The following is a 27,599-nucleotide window of genomic DNA, read 5'->3' on the forward strand; positions in this document are numbered from 1 at the left end:
TATTGAACAACACTTTCCATAACACACACGATCCACCGGTGTGTATCCATGTGGATCCTACTGGAGGTCCTTTCATGTGCTCTTTGTGCAAAAACATCATACAAAATACACATAAACTTCCCAAACCAATACAGGCAGCACTAGTGAACGCGCGCTCACTACCTTGCCACAAGATTGAAATACTGGAACTGCTTGCCAGTCATGCTATCGACCTTTTGTTCCTGACCGAAACTTGGGGAGATGAAGCCTCAGGACCAGACTTTAAAGCCGCTATGCCAGAGGATTATTGCGTCTATAGACAAGACCGCAAGGCACCAAAAAAAGGTGGTGGTATCGCAATAATTTATCGCAATACTTTGAGAGTAAAAGCTATTGACCTTAAACATGCGACATGTGAGGCCCTGGTATTTACTGTCTTGCTCAATACCAATGAATCATTCACGGGCACACTACTTTACCGCCCCCCAGGTTCTCGCAACGCTTTTTTGTCCCAACTTCATCAATTAAGTGAACTAGTTGTCGAACATAAATATTTCACTATATTGGGTGATTTTAATTTTCATTTAGAATCTCAGATGGACAAAGACACAGCCCAGCTTATTGTGGACCTATCTGCCGTAGAATTAGAACAACTGATAATGACTCCTACACATAAGGCAGGACACACGCTTGACGGTATTTTTTCCAATAACCCTCTTATTACCGTCAACAAAGTACTACCTCTTATTTGGTCTGACCACTCTGTTATACTTTTTGATATCAAAATCAAACCAAAGCCAGGTAAAAATGCTTCACATAACTCCCTTTCAACTACCAGAGACTGGCGAAATTTGGATCACAACCATCTTGATCTGATTCTCACCGATGCGTTTGTACACGCAGAGGGGGAAACAGACCCAAATATCGCAGCCGTCACCTACACTTCCATTCTGGAAAGGACGTTTCAAACTCTAGTACCGTCCAGAATCCTCAAACGTAACAGAAAAAGTCCTTCGGCTCCATGGTTCACAGAACAACTAAGGCTACAACGTCAATATTGCCGCAACCTAGAGCGTAACTGGCGTAAACATTATAAAACACCAGATAAAACAATCTATAAAGCTGCACTCCTTGACTATAAGCAGAAAATAGCCAGGGAAAAAAACACCTATTACACCATCCAAATAGATCAGGCGAAATGCAGCACGAAAAAGCTCTTCGATGTAGTGAACCACCTTGCAGAACCAGCTCACCCTCCTACTGAAACTTCACAAAGTTTATGTAACAAATTAGCTGATTATTTTTCAGATAAGGTCACTTCTATATTTAAGGACTTCACTCCCAATTCAAATACTATGTCACCTATGAACACTCAACCTGAGCTGAACCCAGCAAATTTTTTGGAATTCACCCAGGTACATTCTTACCAAATTCACAAACTTATTCTGTCCACCAAATCAGGTTCTCCTCTGGACCCTTGCCATCCCTCTGTACTTCATTCCATTCCAGACACCATTGTTTCACCTCTGACTTACATCTGTAACACTATGTTCGCATCTGGCATATATCCTAATATTTGGAAAAATACCATAATAAAACCGTTACTTAAAAAGCCATCTCTGGATCCATCTGAGTCTTCCAGCTATCGTCCCATTGCTTCATTGCCTTTCCCAGCTAAGATCTTCGAATCTGTCATGAATGAACAACTATCTGACTACATTCAAGCCAATGACCTATTGGATGACACTCAGTTTGGGTTTCGACAAGGTCATGGGACAGAAACGGCCCTGATCAAGGCTGCTGATGAAATTAGAACTACTATGGACAATGATGGTCAGGCTATTTTGATACTGTTGGATCTATCAGCGGCTTTCGACACGGTCGATCATTCTACTTTGATCGGCCGTGTCGAGGCCATCGGTATCAAACACAAGGCGAAGGACCTTATAGCTTCCTTCCTGGCTGATCGCGAACAGGCAGTGAAGATGGGTCCATTTACCTCACCAACATTTAAACTTCCTTGCGGTGTTCCTCAGGGCTCCTCGCTAAGTCCGACCCTCTTTAACATTTACGTGTCGGACTTGGCGAGAGTAATAAAAGCGCATAACATCAGCCTGACTACATACGCTGATGATACTCAGTTGGTATTATCTATTCACAAAAACGGACCGATGATAGCGGCCAACTTTAAAGATGGTATGCGAGCTATTAGCAGTTGGATGGCTTCCAACTGCTTAAAACTTAACTCTGCTAAGACCGAAGTGATGTTGTTCGGCAAAGTCCAGCCTGCCTGGTCCCCTTTGTGGTGGCCGGAAGAAATGGGCTCTCCACCTGAACCAGTGGGCAAAGTGAGGAATCTGGGAGTTACATTTGACGACAAACTTCTTTTTCATCACCATGTGAATTCTGTTGTTTCGTCGTCATTTTACAGCCTGCGGAAAATTAAGAAGCTTTTGCCATACCTCCCTGCTACAACAGGCAAAACTCTTATTTCAACGTTGGTGTTTTCTCGCACTGATTATTGTAACGCCCTCTTCCTCAATGCGCAGGAAAAAGTCATCTCCAAATTGCAAATGATCCAGAACGCCTCTGCTAGAGTTCTACTAGGCCTTCCAAAATTCGCTTCTGTTTCAAAACATTTGGTCCAACTACACTGGCTTCCGGTCAGAAGCCGCACTAAGTTTAAATCTTTGTGTATTGTGTACAAGGCATTACACAACATGGGACCCAAATTTCTCAGAAATTCCTTAAAGCCCCTTCCAACTCGCAGAACGCTTCGTTCTAACACGACCTATCTGCTTCAAACCCCCAGAACAAGGAAGGTAAACTGGGGAGACAGACGCTTTACTGTTGCAGCAGCAAGATTATGGAACTCCCTTCCTTTCATTATAAAATCTAGCCCTACATTACTCACTTTTCGAAAGCAACTTAAGACGTGGTTATTCTCTCAATGAGCCCTCAGCCCTTTAGACTTAGAACTTACTTGTCCTCAGGATTCTGGTAGCATATATAGCTCCTAGCGCCGAGACACCCTCGGGTAATTGTAGCGCTTTAAAAGTTGCATAAATAAATAAATAAATAAATAAATACGAGGAGGATGCTGGAGCGATACATGTTTTTTATGACTGCCTTACGTTAAAGGGATTTATTGAGCATCTGGAAAAGTTTATTTCTTCTGTGATTAAAACAACGATTGCTATTTCTCCAGCAATGATGCTGTTAGGAAAAAATACAGGAAGACAACAACTCGGATACACTTTTTCCACACCGGCATTTTTTTTTTTGCGCAATGACAGTGGCGCGCCTTTGTATCGCTAGGGAATGGCTACAGGAAAAACCACCAGACTTTTTACAATGGCGTGCTAAAATGCTGAGCTTATATAATTTGGAGTGGAGCTTATTCTCAATTAAAGGATCAAGGAAAAAAAAAAGACTGGGCATTAAAATTTGGGGCTCCTTCAGAGACTATTATGAGTCATGAAGTTGTCTCTTTGGAAAGCTAACATATGAATAACTTGGACCTTATTTTGGATTTTGGACTTTTTTTTTATTTATTTATTTTTTTTGGACTTTATTATTGCATGATGTATAGGCTACTTGAGATGTGTTTGTTAGCTTGCTGTGCTGAGAACAATGAAAAAAAAAAAAAAGAGTGTGGAGCATTCTTTCTGCTACTGTCTCAGGGTTCTGAAAGAATGCGGGCAGATCGATGGTTTGATTGACATGAAACTGCGAAACCACCTTAGGAAGGAATTTGGGGTTAGTGCGCAGCACCACCCTGTTGGAATGAATCTGAATAAATGGCTCTTGTACAGTGAGCGCCTGCAGCTCACTAACACGTCGCAGAGACGTAATGGCAATGAGAAAAGCCACTTTCCACGTTAAGAATTGAATCTCACATGAATGTAGAGGCTCAAAGGGTGGGCCCATCAACCTGGTGAGGACCACATTGAGGTTCCATACAGGAGCTGGCGGGGTCCTGGGAGGGATGACCCGCTTTAGCCCTTCTAGGAAGGCTTTAATGGCAGGCACCCTAAAAACAGAGAGATGCTGCCTGTTTTGGAGATAAGCCGCTATGGCGGATAAGTGTATCCGAATGGAAGCATATGCTAGATTGCATTTGTAAAGATGTAACAAATAGCAGATGATGTTAGGGATGGATGCATCCAGCGGGTTGATCTTGTGTTCTGTACAGTAAATGACAAACCGCTTCCATTTCGCTGCATAGCAAGCTCTGGTAGTGGGCTTCCTTGCCTCCCGGATGATGTCCATGCATTCAGGAGGCAAGTCAAGGTAGCCAAACTCTAAGACCTCAGGAGCCAAATCGCCAGATTGAGCTGTTGCGGATCTGGATGCTGAATGTCGCCATGGTTCTGCGTCAAAAGCCTAGGTGTGAGGTGCAGTCTTTGATGCGGTACCACGGAGAGTTCTAGAAACGTGGTGTACCATGGTTGGCGTGCCCATGTCGGAGCAACCAGGATGAGTGTCATCGAGTGCTGCTTTAGCTTTCTTGCCACCAGCGGTATGAGAGGTGCTGGGGGAAAAGCGTACGCAAATCTGCCTGACCAGTTCATCCATATCGCATTGCCCTGCGACTGTGGGTGCGGGAACCTGGCGGCAAAGCTTTGGCATTTGGCGTTTTCCCTTGTGGCAAACAGGTCTATCTCTGGATGACCCCACTGCTGGAAGTACGGGCGGAGTACTGATGGATGTAACTCCCACTCGTGCATCTGGTGGCTGTACCTGCTGAGCAGATCCGCCATCTGATTGTCCTTGCCCGGGAGGTGTTCCGCCATGAGGAAGATGTTCCTCTGAATGGCCCACTTCCACATGCTCTGAGCCAGATGAGACAACTGTGGAGAGTGTGTACCTCCCGGTTTTTGGATGTAGTACATGGCTGTCATGTTGTCCGTCCGGATCAACACGACTTTGTTGCACAGATGTACTTTGAAGGACTTGAGCGCCAAGAAGATTGCCATCAATTCTAGGTAGTTGATGTGCATCCTCTTTTGTTGCGTCGTCCATAGTCCCTGCACCGTGTAGTGGAGCACATAAGCTCCCCATCCCTGGAGAGATGTGTCCGTCGTCAGGGTAATCTGTGGCACAGGCTCTTGGAACGGTCGGCCCTTGCAAAGGTTGTGTGGAGTCCACCAATGCGGGGAGTTGAATGCCCGACCGGTCACCAACACTAGGTTCAACTGTCCTTGAGCCCGAGTCCACTGATGAGCCAAGCATTCTTGGAGCGGACGCATATGTAGCCTCGCGTGCTGGACTATGAAGATGCAGGAGGCCATCATGCTTATCAACTGCATGAACACTCTCGCTGGAAGGGAGTGTTGCGGTCTGAACTTCTGGATTAGCGACTGGATGTTGTCGATCCTCACTGAGGTCGGCTGAGCCGTGGCCGCTAGAGTATCTATCGTCGCGCCCAAATACTGCCGCACATGGGCCGGCTGAAGGTGCGACTTTGGATAGTTCAGTGAAAAACCCAGACTGTGAAGAAGGTGAATGGTGTGGGACATGTGGGCGGCGCACTGCCGGGCTGACTTTGCCTGAACCAGCCAGTCGTCCAGATAAGGATAGACATGGACGTTTTGTCTCCTGAGGTGCGCCGCCACTTTCGCCAGACATTTCGTGAACACTCTGGGGGCTGTGGTCACCCCGAAAGGAAGGACCTTGAATTGGTAATGCCTGTTCTGTATAGTGAACCTGAGGTATTTCCTGTGGGATGGATGGAGTGGGATGTGAAAGTAAGCATCCTTGAGATCCAAGGTTGCGAGGAAGTCTCCCTGATTTAGCAATGGAAGAACCTGCTGCAATGTTAGCATGTGGAAGTGTTCTGAAATAATGTACTGGTTTAGGGGCCGTAGATCCAGAATAGGTCTGAGGGACCCGTCCTTTTTTGGGATTAAGAAGTACAGGGAATAAACCCCTGTGCCTTCTTCCTCCACTGGTACGAGCTCGATTGCTCCTTTTTGCAGCATGACAAGAACCTCCTGCTGCAATAAGTGCAAATGCTCTGTGGACATAGGGCGTTGTCTTGGTGGTATGTTGGGTGGAGTGGATGTGAGCTCCAAACAATAACCAAACTGGATAAGTTTCCTGACCCACCTGTCTGTAGTGATGTTCTTCCAATCAAAAAATAAAAGAGGCCCCCAATTGTTTAAGGTCTGGGACCAGGGGGAAAGTAAGCAGAAATATGTGGCAAGGTCCCTACATGAGTCACAGGAGTGATCTCTACTAGCACCGCGTACCTTGATGTTCTAAACAATACCAATCACACAGTTTTTATGACCTACGTTGGTGTATATAAGAATTAAAATTTCACCAAAATAGAAACACTCAATATTGTCCACTAGCTATATATGTCATATACATATTGATACCTTGAGATTATAAAAATTAATACAGACCATATAACACTTTATAAAAACATCAAAAAAACACAATCGTTAACGACCTTGTTCTGATGAACATTTTTAACGATTGTGTTTTTTTGATGTTTTTATAAAGTGTTATATGAATGTACTTATATTAAGTGATGTATTAACCAGTGACAATAACAAAATCGATAACATGTCTAAATAAATTTTGTACCAACTTGCACAACATATCTCCCATTTTCTTTTTCTTATTGTTTACGTATTAACTATTTTGATTGTGTTTGTTGCGACATTTGGCCCCTGGAAACACCCCTATTGCCTGAGCGACGAAAAGTGTTCCCCCGAAACTGTTGGGATGTGAGTGCCCCCATGGACTTGGCAGTCTCGGTATCCTTTTTTTTATTTTTTCCAGGGTGGTATCCACCTCAGGGCCAAATAATCTGTCAGGGTTTACCGGCTGATTAAGGATGGTAGTTTGTATCTCCGGCTTAAACCCGGAGATCCTGAGCCATGCCTGACGTCTTAGCATCACACTGGTGTTAATCGCCCTAGCTGCAGTGTCCGCAAAATCTAGTGCACATTTGATGGAAGCCTTGGAGATGAGCTTCCCCTCCTGGATAAGCATCTCCCCTGCCTCCTTATATTGATCTGGCAGATGCTGCAACAGGGTCTCTAGGGTGTCGTAGTGTTCCCTGTCGTATCTAGCCAATAGTGCTTGCGTGTTTGAGATACGCCAGATATTGGCGGCCTGAGCTGCTACCCTCTTTCCAGATGCCTCCAGCACTTTAGATTCTTTGTCTGGGGGAGGAGCTTCACCGGTGGTTTGTGAATTCGCCCTCTTGCGAGCATTAGAGACCACCAGAGAGTCTAACGGCAACTGGCCCTTGATGTAGGTTGGGTCGCCAGGTGCCGGTCTGTATTTTTTCTCAATCCTAGGGTTGACGACCCTGGAGCGTGTGGGTTCCTTAAAAATGTCCGCAGCATGCTTTAGGACCCCCTTCAAAATTGGAAGAGTTTTAACAGTTTTTTCTGCAGTGGAGAAAGTGTCAAAGAGGAAGTCCACCTCCACAGGGTCAGCATGCATTTCAACGTCGTGGTTTTTAGCTGCCCTTTCAATTAAAGCATTAAAAGCCGCAGAATCCTCAGTGGGAGAGGTCTTGACGTTGTAGACCTGAGGGTCAAGGACGGAGTGCTGATCCCCTTGTTCACCTGCCTCTACCCATGAGTCCTGTTGTTCATCAGGGTCTGTGTTGGCAGGAAAATTGTATTCCGCGTCCTGCTCCCCTGCATCCTCTCCATCAGAGTAAGTGGGTGAGGGTGTTGCAATTGTTTGAGTCTGAGGAACTATTGGTTCGACCAGCACTGGTGTCTCTGAAGCAGGTCTTTTGCGCTTTAGAGGTATTACATAGGACTCCAAAGGCTGTGATGCCGTGATTTTCCTCTTGTAAATCATAAGCCTCCCGGTGTCGGCATCGATGAAATGCTCCGACTGCTCTTCCATTAAAGGAGGTCGATGCTCCAAACCCTCGGGCTGGCGAGTGTGCTTTGGCACCACAGAGTCCTTGGGCACCGACCGCGGTGCGAGGGCCTTCGGCGCCACCTTCGGCGGCAACGTGAAGAGTATCGGCGTCGAAGTCTTTGGCGTTGGGACAGCCTGCTTCGGGGTGGAAGGTGTCTTTGCTTCCGGCGCTGAAGCCTTGTCCCTAATCCGCTCGAGGGAGTCCGAGACCTGCTTCGTAAAGGAAGCGGACGGTTTCGTCGACCCGACAGTAGACCTCGGGCCACTCTTCGAGGGAGACCCGAGCGTCGTTGACTTCGGCTTTTGTGGTCGAGCCGTAGGAAAGTCCTTCTCAGGGGCGCTACGATCTCTGTCCGCGGCCGTTGATGTCGACGCGCCGGTTTCGGATCTGCGGCCTTGACTACTGGCGTCGGGGTCCCAGCCTTCGGCTGGACGGCCTTGCCTGGCTTCGGCTCGACGGCCTTCTTGGGTTTCGGCTCGACGACCTTGACCAATGTCGGCACCTTGATAGGGTCGATTGTTTTCTTCGGCTTCGATTGCCCCGATACCTCGGGAGTCGATGGCGTCGATGGAGCAGACGTCTTCGGTTTCGATGGCGCCTCGGCCATCTTTGTTTTTGTCGACACCGATGGTTTCAGTTTCGGTTTCGACAATGGCGGCTCCGCCGAAGTGTCCGTAGCCGGGCCGGAAGGCGGGGCCGTGGATATTGGTGTAAGGCCATGTGGCGATCCCTCGACCTGAGCCTTTGTAATTGTTCGAACGGGGCATAGCTCGTCCTCTGAGCTATCTTCCATGGCCCCATAGGCCTCGTCGTCGACCCCTACCTCGTCGACGACTTCTACGTCTTGGCCTTCGACATCCGCTTGATAGTCGCATTCGATGTCCACCGTTGGAGGTGAAATCTACATTTGAACTTGTCGTCCGTCTGCGTCTCCGTCGTCGAAGATGTCCACTGGTGCCGGGGCCGAGCGCGGGGCCTCGAGGCGCGCCACGCGCCGAAGGCGAATCGTCTTCTTTGAACGAAACCTGGAGCAGGCCATACAGCTTGATTCGTCGTGGTCCGGCGGCAGGCACTTGTTGCACACTGGATGGACATCAATGTGTGGATACTTCGATCCACACACGGGACATTTCTTGAACGGACTCCGTTCCATGCCGTCAAAAGTCTTGCTGCGTCGACTGGGCCTCGATCACCGAAGAGTCACACGACTCCCAGGATATCCAACTCTAAAGAGTTGGAACTGAATGTGGACCGAACGCAAACAATACCGACGGTTCGAAAAAGGCCTTCTGGCCTCGAAAAAGTTTTATGTCGATTCCGACTGGAGATAACGAAATTACATCCGAACCCAATGGCGGAAAAAAACAATCTGAGGATGGAGTCGATGCCCATGCGCACGACTCCATCCTCAGGGGAGGAGCCACCTATCTCGTGATACTTCGAAGACTCTTCCAGGACAACAATGTGCAATCATCCGGACGCAACACTAGGCGGCGATCTATGCTATAGATATGAATTCAGCAGCCCACATGCCTCGAACGCTCTTGTTACCTCACCCACGGGTGCATAGGTGCGAAGTCGTGTTGGGTTTCTGCGTTGAAGTCTATGGAGCCTGGAAAAAAGATGTAAATGTACAGGAATTTATATAGCGCAAATCACCGAGCGGTTTCTAAGTGCTTGCTTAGGGAACCCGTCCTGGTATTCCCCTGTGAGATAACCCCGGCAGGGTATCCGCAAGGCATCCCGCCGCGAGGGGCCGTTGTGGAGATTAAGCAAGCTATTGCCCAGAGTAGCAGAGTGTGAACCCGTGAATCGAGTAGGCACCGGAGCTAGAATTGTCGAATCCATGGACATTTTAGGACTCAAGACCCCGCCGAGCCGGGAATTGAACCCTGGTCCCGGGCTGACCTCTGCTTCCAGGTCTGCCTCCTCTAACCAGTGAGCCACACTTCTCCACACAAGACTGCTGCAGGCGACCAGGAGGAAGATGTCCGGTGTGATCCAAGGGTGGATCAGAGATGCTGAAGACCTGAAAGCAGAGGGGACAATGTTCAAAGTCACTTAGCCAGTGACTGGAGTGGAACCAGGAGGATCCGGATGTCGTCGTCGCGATCAGGTGAAGAGTGGACGCTTGTCTCTGCAGCCACGTGGACCAGGAGGTGTCTTCGACGACCAGGATGGAGGCACGAGCTGTCCCACGCAGGCTCTCGCTGTCGACGGTGTCGGATCCGGAATCACCAGGCCTTGGCAAAGGCAACCCACGCGGTGAGTGGAAACGCCGTCTGGAGTGGACCACTTTGCCACTGGAGTCAAGCAAGCCCGGCTGAAGACGGCTGTAATGCCAGAAACCGGTCCTGGGAAGCTTGATTCCGGTCCAGGGAAGACATGGCTTGGCAGTTCGGGCTGGACTGTTCCCATGAGGCACAGGGTCAGACTGATTTGCATATGGCGATGTCTGAACTGGGGTGGCGGAGTGAGCTAAAGAACGGTGATGGATTTAACCCAGATCAGTTGACTGGGGATGAGTGTTTGTATTGTCAACGCTCCGTCCATCACCACCTTTGGTTTTTCTTTGTTCGCCCTAAGTTGGCAGGGTATGCTCAGACGTGAGTCCCTTGCTCACTTTGCCACTGGAGTCAAGCAAGCCCAGCTGAAGACGGGTGTAATGCCAGAAACCGGTCCTGGGAAGCTTGATTCCGGTCCAGGGAAGACATGGCTTGGCAGTTCGGGCTGGACTGTTCCCATGAGGCACAGGGTCAGACTGATTTGCATATGGCGATGTCTGAACTGGGGTGGCGGAGTGAGCTAAAGAACGGTGATGGATTTAACCCAGATCAGTTGACTGGGGGTGAGTGTTTGTATTGTCAACGCTCCGTCCATCACCACCTTTGGTTTTTCTGTGGACCAGGAGGGTCCAGGGTGCTCCTCTTTTGGAAGGGAGCAAGGGCCAATCTGGAGCAACCAGACCAGCAGTGTAGTTTTCAAAGTTCGTCGTCTAGGAGGTCCATAGCCAGCCGGCAAGTGAGCAGACAACGCGTCGAGCAGCAAACAAGCAGAAGGGACCCACGCAGATCTCGTGGAAGCTGGAGGGCTGATCTTCGGTGCAGGGGCTGCTCGGGGTTGGGGCTTCTCAATCCCCATAGCACTTGGTAGAGTTTACCTCGGGAGTCGTGCTGGAAGCGAAGTGCAGTTTCTTTCAAGATGGCAGGTCCCACGTGTCTCGTCGCACCCACGGGTCTCAGCTTTGCTGCAGATGTGAGTTGAGGTCGGTGAGGTCTGGGAATCCGGGTCTCGTCGGGCTCTGAAGTCTGGATCCTCAAGGGAAGACGACAAAGGGAAGCCGCTGAATGCTTGATGGTGCCTGCAGTTGCAGGGTGGACACTCCTTGCCCACAAGGGAGATTTCTTCAGTCTTCTGTGGAGCAGAACGTCGAAGTCCAGAGTTTCTTCTTGTAGAGTAGTTCAGGATTAATCTAATTTGGAATGGGACCAGCTCCTACCTTTATCCTGCTAAAGGGGGCTGAACTGGTGACTAGGTCCCTCCCCTGGGTGGGACCAGGAAGGGGGGTGGTTACACCCCCTATCCTTTGTCCAGTTTCGCGCCAGAGCTGGGGCAGGGATGCCCCAGCAACTGGTTTGAACTGGTGTATGCACAGGACACCTTGTGTGCCCCAGGCATGTCTCATTCCTTTCAGGCCTATCCTACCCAATACACAAAATCCTGTCTGGGGTGGTGCTAGCACCTCCCAAGGCAGGAAACCCTTTGTCCAAGCCTCCCTCGCTCGAAGGACTCCCAGCAGCATGAGGTCAGACTTGTGTCTGTGGTGGCAGCATCCATTTTGTGATGCCAAGGCTCAAGTTAACTTTAACCGGGGTTTACAGTTGCATACATGTCGTGTCCATCTAGAAGGGTGGAATGCTACCCCCGTCGCCAGAATTGGCGAGGGGGTAGTATTCCAATTCGTATGACACCTTACTCGACATGTTTTGATAATGCTATACCAAAGTTAGCATTTAACCGCGAGGATTATAATGCACTTAAGAGTATATGGTATAGCGTTATCATGGAACAGCTATAAGGACTTGGTTCCGCAAGCTGCAGACAGGCTCAGCTCATGCCCGAGCACCATCTCAGATAATTCCAAGCACTCTGCCTTCAGGATTGATAAGGCCTGCCATAGGAGTGACTGATAGGAATATATGTGTCCATTTTGGGGTTAGATATAGGCAACTATATCTACAGTAAAGGGTGATTACACCACCTTGCCCCAGCTGTCTTACCAGCCAGTTGTGTCTGTTTAGATGGCCAGCCACGGATGGCATAATACATGCTTCAGCCCCTGGTAGGCCCTGGGTACACCTATGCCCTGGGTACCTAAGGTACACTGTACAGGGACTGATAAGGTGGCCCAGTACCAATTGGTAAATGCACCTAAAGTACATGGATGTCAATTTAGAGAGAGAACAGCTAGGCTGTGGGTCTGATTAGCAGGCCCACAGCCAGGGAAAGTCGTAAACCAGTGAAGCAAAAAGCAAAAAGCAAAAATCTGGGGTGACCATAGGATTGCAGACCCCACTCTCCTACAATGTTGTATTCCCAAACAACTTATTTTTAACAGATCAGTAAACTGCTTTTTACATCCAATGGCATGAGTAGAAGAGGGCAGTCAAAGTTTCTTTTTTATTTTAATTTTGGAAATTAGAAATGAAAAATAGAACCTTCTCACTCTTCTTCAAGAAGGGGAGAGAGAAAAAGAAACCGCTCCACCTAAAATCGGTGAAACTTTGCATAAGGTAGGACATGCATCCCGCCTAACCTGCACGGGTATCAAACAGAAATCAGAAGTGGTTGATGACGGCTGGTGATGCACTGGTGGAGGTGGGCAAACACGCATGGGGCAAAATATACACTAAGGATCCTCAGTTTAATTGATGGTTCCTTTAGAGGCTTTCCACTCTGCTTGCACTGGGCAACAGAATAAATAGCAAAATTCTTAAAGCAACAGGTAATTGTCATTTTTACTCCAGTGCTTAAACTGGTTGCTGAACAGGCGATGGGAAGCAGATCTTCATTTGGATCTTACAGGATAAACAAACAAAGGCCTTGCTTTTAAACAGCCTTCCAAGGAGGCGGCACATGATAGGCCTCTGGTAGGTGGGGTGTGACACAAAACTACATTGATAAGGAATATGCTACTTACCAGTATGCATCTGTTCTTGGCATGTAGGGCTGCTGACATTCATATCTGTGCATAGATCGCCGCCTAGTGTTGGGTCCGGATGATTGCACGTTGTTGCCCTGGAAGAGTCTTCGAAGTACCACGAGATAGGTGGCTCCTCCCTAGGACTACTGTGCGCAAGGGCATCCTCTCCATCCTCAGATTGTTTTTCGCCATTGTGGCAGAGATGGAGTATGGTACAGTAAAGGGTGTCCATGCAAGAAAGTAAGAAATAGATAAAGAATGCTACAGCTGCGACAGGCACCGGGGAGGAGGGTGGGCGATATGAATGTCAGCAGCCCTACATGCCAAGAAAAGATGCATACTGGTAAGTAGCATATTCCGTTCGAGGCATGTGGGCTGCTGAATTAATATCTGTGCATAAAATGTATAGCAGTTTCTCCCTTAGCGGTGGCTACTTGTGCCAGCTGCAGCAGTCTGAAAAAGAGTTTTTAGAACAGCCTGTGCCACAGCTGCCTGCTGTTTGGAATGTACATCTACACAATAGTGTTTTGTGAATGTATGTATGGTAGACCATGTGGCTGCTCCACATATTTCCTCTAGAGGAATATTTCCTAGGAAAGCCATGGATGCCCCAAGTTTGCGTGTAGAATGCGCCCTTGGGGGAACTGGTAAAGTGCGTTTTGCTTTGAGATAAGATATATTTGGATGCACTTAACTATCCATCTGGCTAACCCAGATTTTGAAATGGGGTTGCCCTTGTGTTTTGGTGAGAAGGCAACAAACAACTGTTTGGTTTTTCGAAAATCCTTAGTTCTATCAATGTAGTAGAGAAGTGCTCTTTTGACATCTAGTGTGTGTAGAGCCCTTTCAGGTACTGACTGTGGATTTGGAAAGAACACTGGCAGGTCGATTGTTTGATTGATATGAAACTGGGATACCACCTTGGGCATGACCTTAGGGTTTGTTCTAAGAACTACCCTATTGGCATGCATTTGGATGAATGGCTCTTGAATAGTTATGGCTTGTAGCTCACTAGCTCGTCGAAGTGAAGTAATTGCCACTAGGAATGCCACTTTCCATGTTAAAAATTGTAATTCGCAGGAATGCAATGGTTCAAATGGTGGTCCCATTAGTCTGGTTAAAACGATGTTAAGGTTCCAGACAGGTGAAGGTGGGTGTTTTGGGGGGATTATTCGTTTGAGTCCCTCCATGAATGCCTTAATCGCAGGTACTCTGAATAGCGAAAGGTGCTGTCTGTTCTGAAGATAAGCTGCAATGGCAACTAAGTGTATTCTTATAGATGAATAAGCTAGATTGCAACGATGTAGGTGCAAAAGATAGCAAATGATATTTTGCGTTGGAGCATCTAGTGGGTTTATGTCATTGTTATTGCAGTAATGACAAAACGCTTCCATTTTGCAGCGTAACAAGCTCTGGTTGTAGGTTTTCTTGCATCCTTAATAATGTTCATACAGGCAGGAGGTAAGTTTAGGTACCCAAACTCTAAGACTTCAGGAGCCAGATTGCAAGGTTCAGTTGTTGCGGATCAGGGTGCTGTATGTCTCCATGGCTCTGAGTGAGTAGAGTGGGTGTTAGCCGCAGTCTTTGATGAGGTACCACTGAAAGTTCTAGGAACGTCGTGTACCATGGTTGCCTCGCCCATGTTGGAGCAACCAGGATTAGTGTCAGTGAATGCTGGCGTAGTTTGCGTGCCACTAGCGGTATTAACGGCGCTGGGGGAAAAGTGTACGCAAATCTGCCTAACCAGTTCATCCATATCGCATTGCCCTGCGACTGCGGATGTGGAAACCTGGCGGCAAAGTACTGGCATTTTGCGTTTTCTTTTATGGCGAACAGGTCTTTCTCTGGTTGTCCCCACTGTTGGAAGTATGGCTGGAGCACTGTGGGATGAATCTCCCACTCGTGCAGCTGTTGGCTGTGTCTGCTGAGCAGATACGCTACTTGGTTGTCTTTGCCTGGGAGGTGTTCCGCCATGAGAAAAATGTTTCTTTGGATGGCCCACTTCCACATGCTTTGTGCTAGATGTGATAGCTGTGGTGAGTGTGTTCCTCCCTGCTTTTGTATGTAGTACATTGCTGTCATGTTGTCCGTCCGGATCAACACAGCTTTGTTGCATAAATGTACTTTGAACGACTTCATTGCCAGAAATATTGCCATAATTTCTAGCAAGTTGATGTGCATTTTCTTTTGTTGTGCTGTCCACAGGCCCTGCACTGTGTACTGAAGGACATGGGCTCCCCATCCTATGAGAGATGCGTGCGTTGTCAACACTATTTGTGGTACAGGCTCCTGGAACAGTCGGCCCTTGCAAAGGTTTTGTGGATTCCACCAATGCAGAGAGTTGTATGCCCGACTGGTCACCAACACTAGGTCTTTCAATTGTCCTTGAGCCTGATTCCACTGCCGTGCTAAGCACTCTTGCAGCGGGCGCATGTGTAGTCTGGCGTGAGGGACTATGAAGATGCACGAGGCCATCATGCCTATGAGTTGCATAAACACTCGGGAAGAGAGCGAGTGTTGGGACTGGAACTTTTGGATTAGTAGCTGCATACTGTTTATTCTTGCAGCGTTTGGGTATGCTTTGGCTGTGAGAGTATTGATCGTTGCTCCCAGGTACTGCTGTACATGGGATGGCTGAAGGTGAGATTTTTGGTAGTTTAGGGTGAAGCCTAGGCTGTGCAGTAGGTGAATTGTTTTTGACATGTGGCTGGCACACTGCTGGGCTGACTTTGCTTGTATTAGCCAGTCGTCCAGGTAGGGATAGACGTGGATATGTTGTCTTCTTAAATGTGCAGCCACTGTCGCTAGGCATTTTGTGAACACTCTTGGAGCTGTTGTTACACCATGAATTGGTAATGTTGATTTAGTAGTGTAAACCGGAGATACTTCCTGTGAGCAGGATGTATCGGGATATGGAAATATGCGTCTTTGAGGTCCAAGGTTGCGAGGAAGTCTCCTTGCCGCAACAGTGGTAACACTTGTTGTAGAGTGAGCATATGAAAATGCTCTGATAAGATGTATTGATTTAGGGGCCCGAGGTCCAATATTGGTCTGAGAGACCCGTCCTTTTTGGGGATGAGGAAGTATAGCGAATATACTCCTGTACCTTGGTGTTCTAAGGGTACTGGTTCTATGGCCCCTTTTTGCAACATGCTGATAACTTCTTGTTGCAAACAGTTGAGGTGTTCTGCGGACATAGGCCGGTGTTTTGGAGGTATGTTGGGTGGTGCGGAGGTGAGCTCTAGGCAATAGCCATGTTGGATAATTTGCCTTACCCATTTGTCTGTAGTGATATTTTTCCAGACTGGAAGGAATTGTTGTAAACGTCCCCCGACCGGTGTTATGTGGTCTGGGGGTAGCGCTAAGGAGTCACTGCTTTGTAGTTGCAGAGGATCTGGTGGTGGTGTTCCCTCGTCCTCTGCCTTTGGTATTATTGCCGCGGTATCCACCTGTATTGTTTTTATTGTAGGTGGATTGTGTGTTACCTTTATAGTTTGTGGTCTGCTGTGATGAGTTGCCTCTTGCAGCCCCTCTGTATCCTGAGCGACAAAAGGAGCCTCTATGTTGTTGTGACTGTAGGGCTCCCATTGACTTCGCCGTCTCAGTGTCTTTTTTCATTTTGTCCAGTATTGTATCCACATCTGGACCAAACAAGAAGTCAGGATTAACGGGCTGGTTCAACAAAGTGGACTGAGCCTCGTTTTTAAAACCAGAAATGCGTAGCCACGCATGTCTCCTGATCATAACACTAGTGTTAATAGATCTGGCAGCCGTATCCGCCACATCTAAGGCACATTTAATGGAAGCGTTTGTGATTAGCTTTCCCTCTTGTATTAGTTGTTCAGCTTGTTCTTTGTAAGCGTCAGGTAGATGCCGCAAAAGCGTTTCTAATGGGTCATAGTGGGCCCTGTCATACCTGGCTAACAGGGCTTGAGTGTTTGATATTCTCCAGATGTTAGCCACTTGTGCGGCTACACGTTTCCCTGAGGCCTCAAAAATCTTTGATTCCTTGTCGGGGGTGCAGCTTCCCCAGTTGTTTGAGAGTTTGCACGTTTACGTGCATTTGCTACCACCAAAGAATCTAGAGGCAGTTGTCCCTTCATGTATGTGGGGTCTACTGGCGCCGGCCTATATTTCCTTTCTATCCTTGGGTTAATGACCCTGGCCCTAGTGGTATCCTTAAATATGTCCCCCGCATGCTTAAGTACCCCTTTTAACATGGGCAGTGTTTTAACGGTCCTTTCTGATGTTGCAAAAGTGTCAAAGAGGAAATCGTCCTCTACTGGATCTGCATGCATGTCCACATTGTGATGGCTCGCTGCTCTTTCTATTAATGAATTAAAAGCAGCTGTTTCTTCTGTAGAAGAAGGCCTAGCAGGGTATGCAGGTGTATCAGGGATGGGTTGCGAATCACCTTGTTGTGTAGGGTCAACCCATGGCTGTGTGTGAATGTCTGGGTCAGCATCCACTGGATAGTTATATTCCTGATCATAGTCCTCATCCATTCCCTCATCTGAGTGTGTGGGTGTATAGGAATATGTATGTGGCCTATGTGGCTTAATAGGCTCAAAAAGAATAGGTGAGGTAGAACAGTCCCTTTTCTTTTTAAGAGAAATAGTAAAGGTGTCCCTTTCAGGCTCTGGCCTTATTTTCCTCTTGTAGGTAGTGAGTTTGCCAGAGTTAGGATCAATATAGAGTTTTGATTGTTCAACCGATTAAGGGTCTGGATATAAGACTTCCTGTTCAGCAGTCTCTTGTGGTTTTGCCAAAGTCTTCTGTTTCATTAGCTTTGGTTCGACGCTGGTTCCTGGCTCAACCGCCTTTGGCTTTGAGGTAGGTGGGAGGTCAAATTTAATCGGTCCGAGTGTCTTCTGTGGTACTACGGTTTGTTTTTGTAGTGCCGGTTTCTTTGGTGCCGAAGGTGTCTCGACAGTCTTCTTCGCGTCGACACCTCCTTTTTGTACTTGTGCTGATTTTGGCACCGATGGTTTTGGATCGACGCCTTTTGATGTCGTTTCGATACCCTTTTTCGGGTCGATTTTCTTCGACTCGATACTTTTCTTTTGGACAGCAATTGGTGTGTCGGCCTTTTGTTTTGGGTCGACAACCTTTTTCGGATCGAGTCCCTTGTGTGGTTTTTCAGCACTTGGCGCCGATGTTTTATGTTCGACGCCCTTATGTTTTGGCGCAGGTACCGTGGCGCTGCGTTTCGGCTCGATGACTTTTATGGTCGACGCCGATGGTTCAACATAGTTAGGCCCGAAGACGGTGTGGTCTACAAGCTTCTTCGGTCTCGACTCCGATGGATCGACGTAATGCGGTCCGAAGACCGTGTAGTCAATCAGTTTCGTTTTCTCCGGAACCACCTTTGGTTTCCATACCAATTTTGGAGCTTGTTGATTCAACGGCTCTTTAGTAATATTCTTAGCCGGGCTGTATTGCGGGGCTGTAGAATGTCTTTTGAGATCTTGGCTAAGGCCTTGTGGCGATGCCTCGACCTGAGCCTGTTGAACCATGGAGGTGGACGTATAGGCCGCCGTTGTTACGGTTGGGCCCGTTTCGTCACCGGAGTCATCCTCTACGGCTCCAATTCCTTGCTCGTCGTCCCCTATCTCGACGATGTCTTCTTCCTCGTCGATGTAGTAGTCGGAGTCGTGCTCCGATCCTTGATCCGACTGTTCTTCATATTCATCTGCCTCGACCAGATCGTCTCCGTCGCCGAAGATATTCTCTGGCTCTGGCGCGTGTCTCTGCATAGTGAGTCTAGCTGCCCGTCGAGTTCGAAGTGTCTTTTTTGAACGAAACTGGGCGCAGGCTAGGCAGTCGGATTCATCGTGTTCTGGAGATAAACACTTGTTACAGACAGGGTGTTTATCGATATGTGGGTATTTGGAGTTACATTGAGGGCGTCTCTTGAATGGGCTCCGTTCCATCGACGAGTGGTCGCGTGGCGTCGAGAAGGCCCACGGCCCGATTCGACGTCCCAAGCGGTGTGAAGTTGGTAAAGAAGTTTGTCGGCACCGATACGAGACAATACCGACGATAGCGGAGGCCTTTTGGCCTCTAGAAGGAGTAGTTTTGATTCCAAACTTCGAGTAAAAGAAGATACATCCGAACCCAATGGCGGAAAAAAACAATCTAAGGATGGAGAGGATGCCCATGCGCACTGTAGTCCTGGGGAGGAGCCACCTATCTCGTGATACTTCGAAGACTCTTCCAGGACAACAACGTGCAATCATCCGGACCCAACACTAGGCGGCGATCTATGCACAGATATGAATTCAGCAGCCCACATGCCTCGAACAAGGAATTTTGACAAGCCTACAACCATAAAAGATAGCTCTCTGTACAAATATACTTACTATGCTACTAGAACTGCTCAATGACGAATAATAAAAAGGTACATGTAACAGAAAGACTAGGCGGGTGGATGGGACTTCGACTACTAATGAATGGTGGGTTGTGGATTCTACTACCCCTCCCTCTCTTCAACCACACCAGAACGAGTGGAGCAGTGACAGGCATCCCCTATGGTCGACACAAGAAGAAGAAATGTGGGAAGGCTCCTTTAACTGGGCATACAAGTTAGAAGAGGACACGCCCCCAGCTGACGTACAGTCGGTAGGATTGGCTAAAAGTGAGGAAGACCCGAAGACGGCGTGTGATGTCACCAGAAAGGAGGCTCTAGCGTGGAGTGGAGTTCGGGCAGCGTTTGGAGGCGAAGGAGGAGAGCACCGGTATCGAGAGACGAGAGGAGAACCAACAAAGGGAGATGCAGAGCCAGGAGGCCAACGACCCCACTATTCGCCGAGCCACGCCCCAAGAGGAGCGTGGCTTCAGCAGGTACGGCAGCGGGTGTCGGGCTGGGTTGGGAGGCGGGGAGACTCGTCTCAATAGAATAACTCAACCGACCTGCTTGTGCCTGCCTCCCCTCTTGTACATACTCCTTCCAGCCCCCTCTTTCCCGTTATCCCCCACCACCCTTTCCTCACTATCGTACGCTTCACTTCCCGTGTACATAGCTTTGCTTATAAATACACTATCTCAGCGGTGATCCCAACACTTCCTGGTTCCCCCTCGGGTAATACTGTAAGAGAACAGTATTCTGACGGGCCGCTCTGTCTTTTTTCCTGCATATCTGTGGTGAGGAAACCGAAGGGAGAAGAGCAAGAACAGAGAGACAACCCAGAGGGCGACCGCTACCACGCATCCCGCGGCATATACCCGAGAAAGACTTTCCACCCGAAACAAAAAGACATTTACGAAAATAAAACCCTACTTATCTAGATCCTGTCTCCGGTCCCTTACTGCAACCCTGCCACAGTACACTTTTGTGGTTAACATGTGCAAGAATTTTAGCATCATAGATATGCAAATCCAAGCCAGGGTCCACAGATCCCCCAAAAAAGATCTAAAATAGGGCCTGGCCAAAAGCCAAGCTCTGTGTGATAATCTCAATGCACAGTGTGGTTAGGCTGCCTGTTGCGGATTGGATTCAGAACAAGGGTGCTGCCGATCGCGGTAGCAAACACTGTGCACTGGTGTCCCGTGGGACTTTAACAATATAATAAGAAAATAATTAGTACTCAATCACATGTGAGACTGAAATCCTTCATGTTGTAGCAAAAACGATTGTATTCATCGAGAATGCATTAGATCATCATTATAAACAGTTGTATATACAATAATTGTAAATGGCTAATGATCAGCTCACAAAATGTCAGTATGGGTTGCATTCAGAGCCATGCAGCATGGAAGGCTCAGTGGCCAATCCCTGCTGCACATGCCTGTGGGCCATGTGCAGTATAGTCAGAATTCAATGTGTCATAACAAACAAAACATGTATTTCAATAAAAAAAACATGGTTAAAAACTGAGTTATGCTTCTGATTCATATGTGCAAAACCACTGAAATTCACCAGCTATAGAGTGCAATACATGCTATAACTCCCACCTCCCACCATGCAGAAAACACAAACCAAAGCACAAAATACCCTTTTCAGATGGCAGATAAAAAAAAGACCAATTACGGGGAACAAAGCATGCCAGGCGATGTGAATTATTGTGTATGTTATGTGTGTTACTTACCCTAATTTGTGAGTTCTAATGATTCTGCGAATTCCATGCAAGATGTATCGGGATGTACCGTTCAGGTCTTTATTGAATGAGAGTGGCATTTCAAGTAGATTTGTTTTACCCAAGCATACCAAAACTACAAATCCTAACGTGAGTGGCAGTGTATTGAATGCAAGAACAGTTTATTTGAACTTGGAGGGTCAACAAACATTTCAGAACGTTTTTTTACCTACGCGGAATGTTCAATTCATTTTATTTTATAGCTAAAAAACAACAAACACGGACGGCAATGTTTTAAACACAAGAAACCGGAAATCAACAAAAAATGTGTTTATTGTTTAGACAAATGGACCTCATGGGTAATCTTTTGAGTATGAGGCGCATTTTATGTAAATATGTATAAGTTTATGATTTTGTGGATATTATTTTATTTTTACGCTACAGCAAGTTTTGCACACGCCAAGGAGCATAACTCAGTTTCTATTATTTCAGGTAAAGGTCAATGTTGGAAAATGGCCCTCTCTGAAGAGTCACCCCAAACGTATTGCCTTCCTCTTGTTTTTGATGAACTCTTTTTGATGGCCTAAGGACTCTGAACACTTTATTTATTAACAAGCCCCCCCACCCCCACCCCCCCCCCCAAAAAAAAAAAAAAGAATTTGAGCATTATAATGACTTTAAACATGAAAGGCATGCCGTAATTTAAAGTTCTTGACCATTCTTTCTCTCCCTCATAGACCTTCCAGACACCATCCAAGTCACACCCCTCGCTGGTGCCTCTTCCTACCTTCTAGATTCTCCACACATTGCTCCCGCAGCTCAGGGAAGAAGGCCAGGAATGAATCCAGAAGATCCTGGGCTACCACGCTTGTGAATTTGAACTTCTCAATGTAGGCCTAAAGACAGTGAGACCAGCAGAGGTTAGTAGGTAGGAAAAAACAAGGCAGCAGCACACAGAGCACATCAATACACAGGCTTTGATAAAATAATGGAATGATCGCCTAAGAAGAACGTTTGCAATGAGCAAGTCAAGTGAAAAAAAAAGAAACAAACGGGAAACATTTTGTAATTGAGTTAAGCGCAGGAAGATAGAATAATAATTTTAAAAAAGGACTTCGGTCTCCCATGTTTCTCGGATTAAAATGGTATAACGCTATCATCACAGTCTCCGATAGAGGGTCAAGAATCTGCTTCCTAAGTAGGTGCTGAATTGTGGTAAGCAGGGAGGGACACGGTAAAGCGAAAGCGAAAGAGTGAGTACTCACTCGGAGGAAGGCATCGAACCGCTGGAGGTCTCCACACAGCTGAGACAGGTAATAAACAAAGCAGTAGCCCTTTTCATACGTGAAGAGGTTCATCAGGTTACTGGGATTCACTCCTGGAAGAGAAATAGAAATTAAATCTCAATGCACTTGTTTGTGGAAGGAGTTCTGCTGTGCAACAGTGCCACTGATCAGTACCCAGAATGACAGGACTCACAGGTTTTTGAGATTTTTTATAAGTTTTCACATTATACAACTGGGATGCCGGATCACTTTACATAAAAGTGATGCACACAGACAAAACAGTGTTTGTTTTAATTTAAAGATCACGGGCTAATAGGCTTGTGGTTTTATAAAAAAATAGTCAACAATAATGTAAGAAACTGGCCTTTTGGTGCAGTAGTACCCCCACTTTTTGCCTGGTTTTTGATGCAACTTTGACTGAAGTGCACTTAGTTCCTGTTAACCAGGTGTTCTTTCACCAAAACATGGTAACTGGTCAATTGATCCCCAGTTAACCAGGCCTTTTTCACGTCTGTAACTCCTTAGTAATTGGTGCCCCTGGTACCTTGGGCACAGGTACAAAAGAGGGTCCCCAAGAGCTGCAGGATATCTTATGCCACTCTAAGGGACGCGGCACCAAACTCATACAGACCGCCACTGCAGGCTGCGTGACAAGGTGCTCCAAAGAGTGAAAACACATGGCACACACCTGTGTGCCATGTCCCCTAACACTGCATGTAATATTTCTAAGTCACCCCCACAGCAGGCCTTACAGCCCTAAGGCAGGGTGCATTATATTACACGTGAGAACAAATCTGCATGAGCCGATATTCCCCTTGTAATGTTTTGTTCAAATAAGAGATATTACAATGAACAAGGAAGCCATCTTAAGCCATTTTAAGGTATGTACTGGGCACTGGTCAAAACCAGTTTCCGAGCTACATAAGGGCTTCAAACACCTTGTATTAATAAATCCACACTGATTCCAGTAATGAATGTATTAATACATGCACCAAGAGAGTATCTTAGCGGTACCCACTGAACCCTACTAGCCCTCTAGTGTGATGGCTGACCGGTCCAGTTTAGCCTGCCACCACAGACAAGTTTCTGACCCCCTGCGAGGTAAGAGCTACGCTCTCAAGAGGTCAGAAACAATGCTTGCTCTGGCAAGAGGTGTTTACACTTCCTACTCAGGAAGGCTAGTAAATCAGCATATATAGGCAGGATGCTTCAAAGGCCTCTACCACCTTTGATATGTGACCTAAGGCTTCCCCAGACAGGGGAAATGCCTGGCCCTGCCCTGAGCCATCTGGCACCAGGACAAGCAGGAAAATTAGCTAGTCCGGACACAAGAATGAGAAGGACAGAGGTGCCACGTTCAGATTTGAGGAGAGAACACACCTGGCTCAAGCTTGACTTGGAGTTTGCTGACGGGAGTGTCATCTCCAAGGAGCTTCATTTGGCGGTGCAGGGCATCAAGGCGAAAAGCGGTCTCCAGGCAGGTGAAGGAGGCACCTAGAGTGGGAATGGAAAGGTAAAAAAATGATTAAATACTGTCCTAGAAGTACAGGGAGAACTCAACTCCTTACAATTCCTTACACAGCGAAGCAAGCAAAGCATGGCAGCAACGAATAGTACTCCCAACTGCACATCTATATTCTGATGGTCTCCCAGTCAACGCAACACAAACAAATGATGGACGGAATGCTGAATAAATCATACATTCACCCCCAGTCAAGAGATCTGGGTTAAATCCATCGGTTTTTGCTCACCATGCCACCCCAGTTTAGACCCAGCCATATGCAAATCAGCCTTGACCCTGCTTCTAATGGGGACAGTCCAGCATGAACTGCCAAGCCAGGTCCTCCCTGGACCAGAAACAAGCATCCTGGGACCGGTTTCTGGGTACTTTCTACATGCAGCGACTCAAGAAGTAAACAGGGGGTTTCTTCATGACAAATGCAATCGTTCCAGGTAAATAAACAGACTTTTAACTCACAATGCTCCCACTACAAATGGACGGAGAAAACTAGCTCTCACTCAACACATGCTGTGACTTGGGCTATACTGAAAGGCCCTCACTCCATACTCGCATGGATTTGTGCTACACTCATAGGCTTTCATCCCACACATACTGAGATGCAGGAGTAAATCGATAGGCTCTACCCCCCATATAGGGAGTCACTAGGATATACTTGTGCTCTCATGCCATGCAAGCAGTAACTGAGTATACTGGTAGATGCTCTAAATACAAATGCAGTGACCTGAGGTGCACTGAGAAACTCTCAACCCACACATACAGAGATTTGCGGTATTCTGATTTTCTCTCTCACTTCACATCTGGCTGGGGCTATTCTCCTGAGAACTCACCCACACATAGTGCGGAGTCTATCACGATAAGCTCACACCCAGTTAGTGCAGTGCCCTGGGTACACCAACAGGTTCTCACTCCATAAACGCAAAGACTAAGGGTATCCAGACTGTCTCACATTGAGCATGTAGTGGCCTTTGGTACACTGATGGGGTCTCACCTCACACAAACAGTTACTTAGGGTTAGACTAACCGACTCTGTAAATAAACATGCAGTGATCCCTGTTATATGAATTCCATTGTCCTCACATGCATGGACCTGAAATATACCGATATGCTCTCATAGCACACATAGTACTGGACTGAAGTTCAATGTATGTGGTACTTCATACCATGGAGGAGACACCGATGTTCCGTTTATGGAAGGGTACCGTGTTACCTGTGGACGTTCCATGGATGGAAGACACTGCCACTGTATTGAAGAATGTGTCACCACAAGGCCACAAAGCGCTATGGTTTCCATAAAGTTCCAGGGTGACGTTTCGAGGGGTGTGGTTGTAAGGATGTTGGATGTAGTATGCTGTGTAGGTGATATTTTGGGTGGTGTGTGAGGTTCAAAGAAAGCTTCAAAGATGGTGCAGAGTATGATGTTGCACATAAAGTGTGAGAATAATGAATATGCTACTTACCAGTATGCATCTGTTCTTGGCATGTAGGGCTGCTAACATTCATATCTATTGCATAGATCGCCGCCTAGTGTTGGGTCCGGATGATTGCACATTGTTGTCCTGGAAGAGTCTTCGAAGTATCACGAGATAGGTGGCTCCTCCCCTGGACTACAGTGCGCATGGGCATCGAATCCATCTCCAGATTGTTTTTAGCCATTGTGTCAGAGATGGAGTGAAATAGTGTAAATGATGTCCATGCTAATGATTGAATGCAAGAAATGATCTGCAGCCGCTACGGGCACCGGGGAGGAGGGTGGGCGATATGAATGTGATCCCTGTTATATGAATTCCATTGTCCTCACATGCATGGACCTGAAATATACCGATATGCTCTCATAGCACACATAGTACTGGACTGAAGTTCAATGTATGTGGTACTTCATACCATGGAGGAGACACCGATGTTCCGTTTATGGAAGGGTACCGTGTTACCTGTGGACGTTCCATGGATGGAAGACACTGCCACTGTATTGAAGAATGTGTCACCACAAGGCCACAAAGCGCTATGGTTTCCATAAAGTTCCAGGGTGACGTTTCGAGGGGTGTGGTTGTAAGGATGTTGGATGTAGTATGCTGTGTAGGTGATATTTTGGGTGGTGTGTGAGGTTCAAAGAAAGCTTCAAAGATGGTGCAGAGTATGATGTTGCACATAAAGTGTGAGAATAATGAATATGCTACTTACCAGTATGCATCTGTTCTTGGCATGTAGGGCTGCTAACATTCATATCTATTGCATAGATCGCCGCCTAGTGTTGGGTCCGGATGATTGCACATTGTTGTCCTGGAAGAGTCTTCGAAGTATCACGAGATAGGTGGCTCCTCCCCTGGACTACAGTGCGCATGGGCATCGAATCCATCTCCAGATTGTTTTTAGCCATTGTGTCAGAGATGGAGTGAAATAGTGTAAATGATGTCCATGCTAATGATTGAATGCAAGAAATGATCTGCAGCCGCTACGGGCACCGGGGAGGAGGGTGGGCGATATGAATGTTAGCAGCCCTACATGCCAAGAACAGATGCATACTGGTAAGTAGCATATTCAGTTCGAGGCATGTGGGCTGCTAAATTCATATCTATTGCATAGAATACATAGCAGTCCCTCCATTAACGGCGGCCGCCCGTGCCAGCTGCAGAAGTCTGAAAAAGGGTTTTGAGAACAGCCTGTCCTACAGCTGCCTGCTGCTTGGAATGCACGTCTACACAGTAATGTTTGGTAAACGTGTGTGGTGTAGACCACGTGGCTGCTCTACAAATGTCTTCCAAAGGAATGTTCCCCAGGAAAGCCATGGAGGCTCCCAACTTGCGTGTGGAGTGTGCCCTGGGGGGGATCGTTAAAGTGCGTTTAGCTTTCTGATAGCAGATCTGAATACATTTAACGATCCACCTTGCTATTCCTGCTTTGGAAATTGGGTTGCCTTTGTGCTGGGCTGAGAAGGCAACAAAAAGTTGCTGTGTCTTCCTAAATTGTTGCGTTCTGTCAATGTAGTACATTAACGCCCTTCTGACGTCCAACGTATGGAGCATCCTTTCCGCTACTGTTTCCGAGTGTAGAAAGAATGCGGGCAGTTCAATTGTTTGGTTGACATGAAAGTGTGACACCACCTTTGGAAGGAACTTGGGGTTAGTGCGAAGCACTACCCTGTTTGAATGAATTTGTATAAATGGCTCTTGTATTGTGAGCGCCTGTAGCTCACTAACACGTCTGAGAGATGTAATAGCAATGAGAAAAGCCACTTTCCATGTTAAGAACTGAATCTCACATGAATGTAGAGGCTCAAAAGGTGGGCCCATCAGTCTAGTGAGGACCACATTGAGGTTCCACACAGGAGCTGGTGGGTTCTAGGAGGAATGACTCGTTTCAGTCCCTCCAGGAAGGCTTTAATGGCAGGCACCCTGAAAACAGAGAGATGCTGCCTGTTTTTGGAGGTAAGCCGCTATGGCGGATAAGTGTATCCGAATGGAAGCATACGCTAGATTGCATTTGTAAAGATGTAACAAATAGCAGATGATGTTAGGAATGGATGCATCTAGCGGGTTTATGTTATGGTCTGTATAATAAATGAAAAACCGCTTCCATTTCGCAGCATAGCAAGCTCTGGTAGTGGGCTTCCGTGCCTCCCTGATGATGTCCATGC

General features: G+C 47.2%; 1 protein-coding gene across 1 annotated transcript in view; it reads right to left on the reverse strand.

Moving 5' to 3' along the window:
* RNPEPL1 (arginyl aminopeptidase like 1) overlaps positions 1-27,599 on the reverse strand; it is a 139,441-nt gene that overhangs the window by 30,372 nt on the left and 81,470 nt on the right. The window contains exons 6-8 of the mRNA XM_078665847.1: positions 23,827-23,940; positions 22,426-22,538; positions 21,948-22,056 (exon numbers count right to left, since the gene is read on the reverse strand). Coding sequence (XP_078521973.1) covers positions 21,948-22,056; positions 22,426-22,538; positions 23,827-23,940 — 336 coding nt within the window. The remainder of the gene's footprint in view (positions 1-21,947; positions 22,057-22,425; positions 22,539-23,826; positions 23,941-27,599) is intronic.

Source organism: Lissotriton helveticus, chromosome 11 (assembly GCF_964261635.1).
Source record: "Lissotriton helveticus chromosome 11, aLisHel1.1, whole genome shotgun sequence".
NCBI lineage: Eukaryota > Metazoa > Chordata > Amphibia > Caudata > Salamandridae > Lissotriton > Lissotriton helveticus.